Source organism: Citrus clementina, unplaced genomic scaffold, assembly GCF_000493195.1.
Source record: "Citrus clementina cultivar Clemenules unplaced genomic scaffold, Citrus_clementina_v1.0 scaffold_5, whole genome shotgun sequence".
In the NCBI taxonomy this organism is placed as follows: domain Eukaryota; kingdom Viridiplantae; phylum Streptophyta; class Magnoliopsida; order Sapindales; family Rutaceae; genus Citrus; species Citrus x clementina.
Genome location: NW_006262201.1, coordinates 34,866,157 through 34,875,671, shown reverse-complemented (window position 1 = coordinate 34,875,671; position 9,515 = coordinate 34,866,157). Strand labels below are relative to the sequence as shown.

The 9,515-nt window shown below is 36.3% G+C and overlaps 2 protein-coding genes across 5 annotated transcripts; one reads left to right on the top strand and one right to left on the bottom strand.

The window, feature by feature from the left end:
* The first annotated feature begins 939 nt into the window (after positions 1-939).
* LOC18040649 lies at positions 940-2,127 on the top strand. Of its 2 annotated transcripts, XR_002905262.1 has the most exons (4): positions 940-1,076; positions 1,211-1,585; positions 1,675-1,960; positions 2,079-2,127. XR_002905262.1 is itself a non-coding variant. In XM_006433617.2 (3 exons), exons 1-3 carry the CDS (start codon positions 1,002-1,004, stop codon positions 1,900-1,902), a joined length of 678 nt encoding a protein of 225 aa, XP_006433680.1. In that variant the 5' UTR covers positions 940-1,001; the 3' UTR covers positions 1,903-2,067. The 2 variants fall into 2 exon arrangements, 1 of the variants encoding a protein (XP_006433680.1); XM_006433617.2 differs by lacking the exon at positions 2,079-2,127 and having other exon boundaries at positions 1,675-2,067.
* Positions 2,128-2,211: 84 nt separating this feature from the next.
* LOC18040476 (CSC1-like protein RXW8) lies at positions 2,212-9,515 on the bottom strand. 3 transcript variants are annotated; one of them, XM_024183315.1, is made up of 13 exons: positions 9,443-9,515; positions 9,220-9,325; positions 8,747-9,030; positions 8,507-8,653; positions 8,081-8,144; positions 7,758-7,967; positions 7,036-7,212; positions 5,502-5,800; positions 4,841-5,117; positions 4,174-4,452; positions 3,004-3,237; positions 2,744-2,921; positions 2,212-2,658 (listed from the first exon to the last, which is right to left on the bottom strand). In XM_024183315.1, the coding sequence occupies exons 1-13, from the start codon at positions 9,466-9,468 to the stop codon at positions 2,576-2,578; spliced, it is 2,364 nt and encodes a 787-aa protein (XP_024039083.1). In that variant the 5' UTR covers positions 9,469-9,515; the 3' UTR covers positions 2,212-2,575. The 3 variants fall into 3 exon arrangements, with proteins under 3 accessions (XP_024039083.1, XP_006433681.1, XP_024039084.1); XM_006433618.2 differs by having other exon boundaries at positions 9,472-9,490; XM_024183316.1 differs by having other exon boundaries at positions 8,747-8,984; positions 9,472-9,487.

Genomic DNA, 9,515 nt, shown 5'->3' with positions numbered 1-9,515 from the left:
ATGGATCCAAAAATGGATTCAGAGATATCAAATTAGGGGGGAGAGACCCCCTTTTTATAGATACATGGAGTAAATCATGGCCATCAGATTAAAAACAGTTTGGACGCTCAGGATTGCGCCACGTCATCAATCAACAGTCCACGGTTTGACCATGCGGATGAACAGTAACACGGTTTGACCCGACTTTGAACAGTAACGCGGTTTGACCCGGATGAACAGTAACGCGGTTTGGTTGAAAATAATCCTGTGTGATGCATGCACCGTACACGAGATTTTTCGTCCACTGATATGCTGCCACGTCACTATCAACAGTACATAAGAATTTTAGTCCAACAGGATCGTGACACCTCATCAGTCAATGCCACATCATCGGTCAATGCCACGTCATCATCCGTCTATGTGAACAGTGTTGTGAACAGTAACGTAGACAGTACCGTACACGTGAATAGTACCGTACATATGAATAGTGCCATTTTTCCTTTTATGCTCCTCCTAAGGTTTTTGATCGTCCTGAGTTCAAAAGTGATGTCCGTTTTGCCGTCTGATTTCTCTTTTATTGTGAAATGACTATAATGCCCCTAAAATACATAAAATACTTAATTAAAATAAAACACATGTAATTAAATCACAAGAAGGTTAAATACATAAAAGTAAGGGTTGTTAGTAAAACTTGAAATGTAAAATGACGGTTTTCTCCTTTATAAATATGCATTTTCTAACACTCAACACCAAACACCCAATGACTTTTTGTCCAAAAGCTCTATTGGTATAAGCTCTATTACTATAAGCTCTATTGTTATAAGCTCTATTTAATAAGCTGTACCAAACGGAGCCTACGTTTAATACGGGTGTCATTTAAAACTATATGACTGATAATTTTTTTAAATTTTTTAATCCAAATTTATTAATGGGCCGACAACCATTTTACATACCCGTAACCAACCTGATAAACCCTAAAGAAGAAAGAAGAAAGCTCAGGTGACGTGTTGCCGCTAACAGTGATGGCGGTTCTGGCGTCTTCTACTTCTGTGCCTGTACCAGTAGCAGTGTCTTTCACTCCCAGTGCCAAATTTCAGGTACCCTTCTCCTGTTATTTTAATATATATTTGTATTTTTGATCGATTATCGATCGCCTTCTTTCTTTCTTCTTTTTTTTTTTTTTTCAAATTTCTAAGTGGGTAGCATTTGTTGGTTCATTTCATACGTACAGATTAAGAAACTGTCAGCCCATTTCCGCCACCAAATCCTTTCGAAATGTTCAATAACAGCGCAGAGTGGCGAACCAAATAAGGCCAAATTGGAATTGGGAACTGTTAAAAAGAGGCTGTGGGATGCTGTTCCCAAACCAGTGAAGCAATTTCAATGGAAGAAAGCTGAGAATACACTGTTTGAGAGGTTGCTTTTACTTGGAAAGAAAGCGCTCAAGTGGTCTCTTGTTACATTCTTCATCTTCAGCTCCTTATCGGATGTTGTATTTTCCATCTCTACAAATCAAGAACTGATGATTCCATTCGGTCTCCTTGTTGGCTGCTTGTTGTCTGACTTTTCCAGAGAGACATTAAACCAACTTTTTCCTGTAACTGAGGTATAATTATAATTAGCTTCTTATTCATCCTGTTCCTCTGCGTATGCTTGATCTTTTTCTGATTTCGTTTTGTTGTTGTTCAACGACAGGGACAGGGACAGGGACAGGATCAGGAGCGTCAACTTTTAAGCATCAGTTGCTTCTTTGTTCTTGTCAAGTTTGTCTCTGCTTGTTTTGCGGTAAAACAACGAGTATTCCTCTTGCACGTTGGAAATGGTGGATTGTTGCAAGCATTGTGGCCCGTTATGCAAGTAATTGAAAATGATAAATCCAGTGAAGAGAATTCTAATTCTACGTCGAATCAAAATGCCACTTAGCCCGTAGGATGCGGAAGGTTGAATTGAGTGCAATTTTGCTGCTCCTGTACATCAAAATGTATGCTTCATGTCTCTCAATCGTTGAACCATTGACGCTAACTTTTGTTGCTTGACAATGCGTGACATTTTTGTTCCATAATTCTTATATTTTTAGTGTTTTAATTTTCTATGTGCAGCAACTTTGTCTTGAGGAGGTTAATATCTCTCCAAATGATGTTGGGCGGGGCCCCAATTAAAAAAAAAAAAAAAAGGCTCAAATTCATCTATATTTCGGATGTACCAAAAAGTTTCTAACCAAAATTCTGAAGCTTGTTCAAAACCAGGCGTCTATATACAACTTTGTTTTTTCTTTTCACTTCTTTCAATCCTCGAGAATTCAAGAAGGTACATGCCTTTCTTACTTCACTCTCTTCAATGAATCATACAACTGTGCAAAACCGACAGCTTTCCACACCCATGCATACCAAAAAAAATCTGGGTGTAAAATTTAAAAAACAACAGAGAAAGAGCTAAAGGCTGATCTGCATACAAATAACTGAATTCTGCATCCTGGTTCTACCTTCTGTACATTGCTTGTTTCTGTACAAATATATTCAACCAAATAATGCATCAATGCACCTTTCACCAGCAAGGACAACCTGAATTTTGATGTTTCATGATGGGTAGACCTAATTCACTTTGAAATGGGTCCTTGTCTATCCATATAGCAATCAGCAGTCCCAGTATCATCTACTTGCTGTTCGGCTGTTCCAATCTCTGAAAAAGTAAGACAGAGACAACTGAATAATTATTTTTTGATCTGGGACAGAGGGAGTATTCCAACACTTGTTTTCAGTCAAACCTGCTGTCTCTGCCTCTGAATCTCGGATGCCATCCTGGTCCCTTTGCTGGTCTGCTTGTCTAACGTTGCATAAATCCAAAGAAATTAACCTGAACTGGCAATAAGCAGATTTCAGCTGTTGATAAATCTCCTCCATCCTCCCACCCTGCTCATCTTGTTGATCCATTTGCGTAAGAACCTGTGAAGAAATAACCCATCAAACTTGGAACACAGACACACATAAGCGTACAAAAATAGAAAGGAAGAAATTTCCATGGTACCTGTGCAGCAATCTTCTGAAATGAAGGAAAAAATCGTTGTCTACAGTACTCATTGAATAAAAGAGTGCCAACAATAAGTGGAATAGTGAAACCGGATGCAACTGGTGACTTTTTAATCCCAAAGATTCCAAGAGCTATAATTTGTGTCAATACCAATGAAGCAATTATTGTCTTGTGAGCAATAGGCCAGTATTGTCCCCCATTTTCATAACTTTTCTCATACACATTTATAATCTGGAAAAAGCAATTGCAAGATCAACACTAGCAAAAAATACACACACAGAGAGTAAAAGCAAAAACAAATAGCTATCCATCAATGGTTCTGAGCAATACTTTCCATTCCCTTTTTACAGATGCACAAAGTAAATGCAGCACTAGAATAGAGATGAGTTTCCAATAAGAAACTTTCATGTGATGATTAATAAACAGAGAGGCACTTTTTCGTTAAACCTTTTCAATCGTTTCATGTGAAACGAACTGAATGATTTGGTTATCTGTCTACATGTTACTAGGTTAACTTCTTACATAGGATGAAAAATACCGATAAAAAATAAACACATATACGACATGATGACATTAGCCACCAAGTATAGTCCTAAAAAATAAACCTGCAACAAGTAAATTTCACTGTTGTCTGTAATCTGCAAACTTGAACCTAGACAGATGAAGATAATCTATAGCTCTCTGATAGCAGCAACTAAAAACATGTCAAAATAATGAAGTAAAAATAACCAAAGCTACTAATAGATTTTTTCAAAAGAAAGAGAGGGGGGGGGGGGGGGGTAGCTACTAATATATCTTCTCGATGGTCTGGAAACGAGAAAGCTGAGAAAATGATTGTTCAACACAACATAATTGAGTTTCAAACTGACACTATGAAACAAATTTTGAGGTGTCCACTGAACCCAGAATAAAGATCCACATAGCTGCGCTCTATGGAGTTTTTTAAAAGGGGGAAAAAAAACACACGATTCAAATAAAAAATTTCACTAAGCTCAATTGTTAATGGATAAAAACTCCAGATGACAGAGAAAAAAATGATTATATCTTTATCAGAGACCATTGATAAAGACCATTAGCACTCTCCTTGCACACAATCTGAAGAAAAGCATATAAGAATTGAAGAGGGAAGAACGTATAGACTTAGATTTTAAGATTGGAAATACAAACCTGGTTTTTGTACACGAGGTAAGCAAGTACAAAGTATATCAGCAAGAAAGGCAATATCAAGGGTGCCATAACTGAACAGATGAAGCCAAGAAATCCAAACAGGAGGAGTCTTGGAACTTCTGTTTGATATGGGAAAGATAGAGTGCCATTCGGTGGATTATTTTTTATTCTGCATATAAACTTTTTCAGAATGTTCCGGAGAAGAAAAAAAGGCTGCATGATTTCAACAGACAAACTTGCCCAACCTGAGGTTAAAACATAAGTCATGAAGAAGCCAACCTGCAGCAATTCACACGTGAAAGTTTTAATTAGAATTATATTTTATGTTTTTGAGATACTGTGAAGGAAATACAGGAACTACAAAATTCTTTTCATTAGATCAGTCAAATTACAGAGGGCTAGATAATAAACCCTTAATGATATCAGGAAACTTGTAATCATTTATTAGATATCTTCCTGATTAAAACTGGTTAAACACAACACTTCTATAGATTCAAATTATAATCCATGTAAGTAAATGCCTCAGTCATCATTTAGGAAGTCTTTAATCAGGCAAAACAGAAACAAATGGTGCGCTCACATAAAAGCCTGCATCAGAATAACATTAATAGAATGTGGTTGATATATGAAAAGAATTGATTCATTTCAAGAACCATGGAGAGATCACCTGATTTGGTATCGCTTCAGCGAGATGTTTGGGTACATCTTTGACACTTGACAACTTGGTCAACTGCCCAATAACGGAACCCGATAAAACATTAACAAAGAAAACATTCCAAATTGTGAAGTACAAAACTTTGATGCATGCACTTTTTTTCCTCCCACTATGTGAGACAGATCCCTCAATTGTGGAAAACACCATCATTGTTGGTGGAGCAGCATACAGAAATAAAATCAAAATGACACTTGGTAGGTAACCTGTTACCACATGGCTGATGAATTTCCTGCATATATAAGCACAAGAAAAGTTCAAAACAAGTTCATCTATAGTTCAGAGACTGTCAAATAAACAAGTATGCTTTTTCTTCATCAGGCTATTCTCTGAAAATGAATGATGTGTTGGACAGGAAGTAGGATCCATATAACCCTATGTAACCTTTTTATTGATTAGAGTCTTTCCACCAACATCCTTAAAATCATACATTACTCATTATCAAGTTAGTTTGCACGGAACTTCGCATCAAGTTTGCTATGTCCAATATGTTTAGCTTGACATATCCTATCCATGTTCTAGACCAACAGGTGTGCCATGTCCAGAATGCATGTAACAGATGACAAATAAAAAACAAATAATCCTTGCACAATCACTGTCTTGGTATAATACTTACTTTTTAAACATTCCTTTCAGGAATGGAAAAGCATGAGACAGCTGCTCAAGTTGAGTCAAGCTTTGCACAAATGTTACAGGAATAAGAAAAACAAACATGAATGCAATAGAAGCCACGAGTACGGCTATTTTGCGAATCCACAGTTGTCTATATGGTATAGAAAGGTTTGACCAAAGAACATCATTTGGTTCCGGAGCCATTTCTGTTACCCATAACATGGGATTCTCCGAGTGAAGAATTTCTGCAGCAACAACGGCAGCATAGCGAGTCTTGAAACAAACAAAAGCAACTGCATTCTCCTGCATAAAGACCAATATATATATTAGAACACAATGTTGCCCTGTTCCCAGATTCTGTAAGCTTACCAGCTCACATTTACTTGAAGATATGGTCCAAGATTTCAGACCACGGCAGCATATACAAGACTTACATTACTCCATCTATATATATATATATATAGAGTAAATTGAATAGAATTGATCATAGTTATAGAGGAAGCAAAACAGAAATGAAAAACTAAATTTTCAGGAGCAACTCTATGAGAAATATGCATCACAATTACTACTTATAAAGAGCAACAAAAAGAGAACAAGAAAGACATAAAATTCATGACGTTCATGAATATCAACATAGTCAAAATAAAATCAAATAGTTCATACCACATAAATGATATTTACACATCTATTAACTGTGGTAGCTCTTAACCTCCGACATGCGTAGACAACATGGGGATCAGTAAAGGCTTGTACCACATTTATGCCAAAACTGAAACTAAATAGGTAGTGAAATCCTAAGAACATTACCAAATATAAGTTGTAGACAAACAAAATACTTAAAAGCATAAACAGGTAAATCTAGAACGAGAAAAATCCCAGTCTGTAAAATTTATAAACAAATTAATAACCTACTAATAATGTAATGCATTCATGCAACCAAACTAAAGCCCACATTACAGCGATGCCATATCAAGAATTGCCGTTTACAAAATGTTGTTATCTAAAGGGGGATTGGAATTTAGAATATAGGAAAATATAAGCACATTCAACATAGGAACTGAAGATCCAGCAACATAACAGATCCACATGACTTGTGTACCATGTGACAAGTGAAAATAATAGCTTTCTCAAAATGCATAAAAATCTAGGTACATAATATTGTTGACCATTTTCCTTATGAGCTCAAGCTTTTCGAATTAATAGTTGTTTGACATGGTATCAAAGCTTAACCGAAAGTTTTTATGTTGAAATGTTTGAAAACTCCAGATTAACTAAATAACAACACAGAATATTATGGGTCACAGAATTGCTACAGGTACAGGTTTAATTTTGGCCATGCAGAAAAGGAAGCATGTTAGTCTTAAGTAGCATCATCAGGCCTTTTCTTAGACGTTTAATCAGTTGGGACAAAATCTATTCAACATGTAAGAATATCCAACAGAAGCTAACATGTTGATAGCAAAACCATTAAGGTTGAGAAACAACCATGACGACGGTAGAACGCAAATTGTAGCTGAACTTGTGCCAAGAGTTTTTACCTTCTCAGTTGCTAAATTCGAAATATCTAATCCAATGTTCCCCCTAACATTATCTGGTTCATTAGAAAGGATTTCAAAAGAATTTGGAGCTCCACAAAAACATGGCAGTAAACATGGTTTAGACTTTTGCTCAGCAGAAACACCCTTGAATACCCGGCAGATCTTCTCCGCATCATTCTACCAAAAGAAAAAAGCATGGTCAGATATCCAAATTGAAAATGTCAGATATTTCCTAAATTAATTCGCTTTTCTAAATACTGTGACCCAACAACTTTTTGAGTTACTCTTTCTCCAGCTATTCTGCTACCATTCAAAAATGTATGGTCTACGATCATACTTATTGGCATATTAAAAAGAAAGAATGTTAGAATGACTCTTAAACTAATTCCAATGTCTTCATAATCCTGCATTACATATCAATATAATAGATCAACCCCGAACTCTATGGCTGTCGATTTGATCATATGCTGATTTGAGGAAGTCGAAGTCAACATATTGAGATCCAATGCTTCCAACGTCATCTATTCAATCTAAATTATTTACACAATTAAACTGTAACATTTAATCAAGAGAATAAAAATGCATGAAATTCATTTAGTTTCAAAACCGATTTTGGAGACACAACAGAATAGCTAAAGAAAATTCTGATCTCAAAAAGCTATTTAACAATAAATTTCTGATGAATACTTCACCATCAGAAATCACTCAAAGCAAATGCGCACCATCAGTCTCTGAACTCTGCTAGATCGATGAACCATATGGTGTGATAGGTAGCTTGGTGCATAATATTTCATGAAGAATTCTTTCACAGACTCACTGTATGATTGTTCAGCAGACCAAGGAACAGCACGGACAAGAACTGTAAAGTGACTTGGATTTGGAGGAGATCCGGTAATATATGCCAATCTTGTTCTACTGATGCTTTTATGCTCCTAAATCAATTGATTGAGGAAATATTCAAAATAGTAGACTTGTTAAGAAAAATCACTATAATATAATGTAACTACAGAGAGGAAGATGAGATATACAGGTTTTGAATCCTTACAAAGTAAAGGAGACCACAAGCCGAGCAGGTTATGACGTATAAAGCAAAACAATGAGTCCAAAGCCTGACAAAAAGAAAAACAAACAATAAGTAACCACTTCTCTTTTATGATGTATTTTACCACAGGTTCAAAACATTGCACTGACATCACAGTTGAGAATGAACCCTCTCCCCCCCCACCAAAAAAAAAAAAAGAAAAGAAAAGTGTAGCAAGGTTTTTAAATTTTGACTTCCTGAAATTGATTTTGTCAATTTTCTCTCAACCTCTTTTACTGCAAAACTGGAAATCAGAAGAAACAGGTTTCCAAGAAATTCCATAACCTAGGCGAGTGTATGTAAAGTTGTTGGTATGGATTGGAAAAAAAGAAAAAGAAAAAAAAGTCCATATGCTTGTGGGTTCACCAAAAAATTATATAGAGCTCCTACCATTCTGAACTTTCCTTGACATTTGCAATTGTGAATATTTCCAGTGTTTCTGAAGAAATATCATGATGGATCATTTCTTTCCCATAATAATTCACCGGAAGCACTAGAAACATGCAAATGACAGCAGCGATGCAGAAGATTCGAATGCTGTGGAAAAAAAATAGCACTGAGGATCAGTAAAACTACAACAACACGAAAAGTTTCTGGCATATGTAAAGTATTGGGCAAGGTTTAAATCACCTGAAAACAATAATCCTGACGAAAACCAGAGCATCCATGCCACCAAGAGCCAATATATCATCTTCAGTTGTTTCCCAAGCCTTGACCACCCAACTTGGGGAGGGCAAATACCGCAGCAAGCTCGGAGGATAATTTTTTCTTTCACTGGCCAATGCAAGCCTCGGTCCAAAATACACATTTAAATTGCCCGGTTGTTTTCTCAATACCGAATACAGCAAAAACAGCAAAACGGCTATTGCTGAATTGATTCCAACAGAAGTTAAGAAAGCAGAAAGCTCCATCCCCTTCCAATTTATCAAATCAAATTAACCAAACATCAGGTTTTCTAACAAAAATCTATGACTATCTCAACAGCAAATCTTTCTGCAAAAATCCTGAGTTTATGTTCGACACACAAGATTCTAATTCGCATTAAACAACATCAAACTCAATTTCCGCAGAAGAATGTCAAAAAGGGAGTAAAAAAGGAGCACCTGTGCAAGTTCCGGAGCCACGAAAGCAAAGAGACTTTGAAAGCGCTGAAATTGAATAGTGAAGTTTGCACCAAAACTTAAACTCCGTTGCCACGCTTTGCGTCCACTTCACATAAAGCAGTTTGCATAAATTAGAAACCAGAGAAACCGAAAACGAAAGCCCCAGAAATTGCAAGCATACTTTTTTCTTGTCGTTTAAAATTTAAAAGAAGTTGGGTTTTACTTGAAAGAAAGGTTTATGTTCGCCATTACATCGAACACGTAATTTGTTGATACACGGAGAGAGAATGCAGGAA

What these genes read in the sequence shown, in the direction of transcription:
- LOC18040649 (XM_006433617.2), top strand. Translation starts at nt 1,002, where the DNA reads ATGGCGGTTCTGGCGTCTTCTACTTCTGTGCCTGTACCAGTAGCAGTG. An exon ending in CTCCCAGTGCCAAATTTCAG is followed by an intron (nt 1,077 to 1,210) that starts GTACCCTTCTCC and finishes TCATACGTACAG; the next exon opens with ATTAAGAAACTGTCAGCCCA. An exon ending in AACTTTTTCCTGTAACTGAG is followed by an intron (nt 1,586 to 1,674) that starts GTATAATTATAA and finishes GTTCAACGACAG; the next exon opens with GGACAGGGACAGGGACAGGA.
- LOC18040476 (XM_024183315.1), bottom strand. Translation starts at nt 9,468, where the DNA reads ATGGCGAACATAAACCTTTCTTTCAA. An exon ending in GTCAGGATTATTGTTTTCAG is followed by an intron (nt 8,654 to 8,746) that starts GTGATTTAAACC and finishes TTTTTTCCACAG; the next exon opens with CATTCGAATCTTCTGCATCG. An exon ending in GCAGAGTTCAGAGACTGATG is followed by an intron (nt 7,213 to 7,757) that starts GTGCGCATTTGC and finishes TTCTTTTGGTAG; the next exon opens with AATGATGCGGAGAAGATCTG.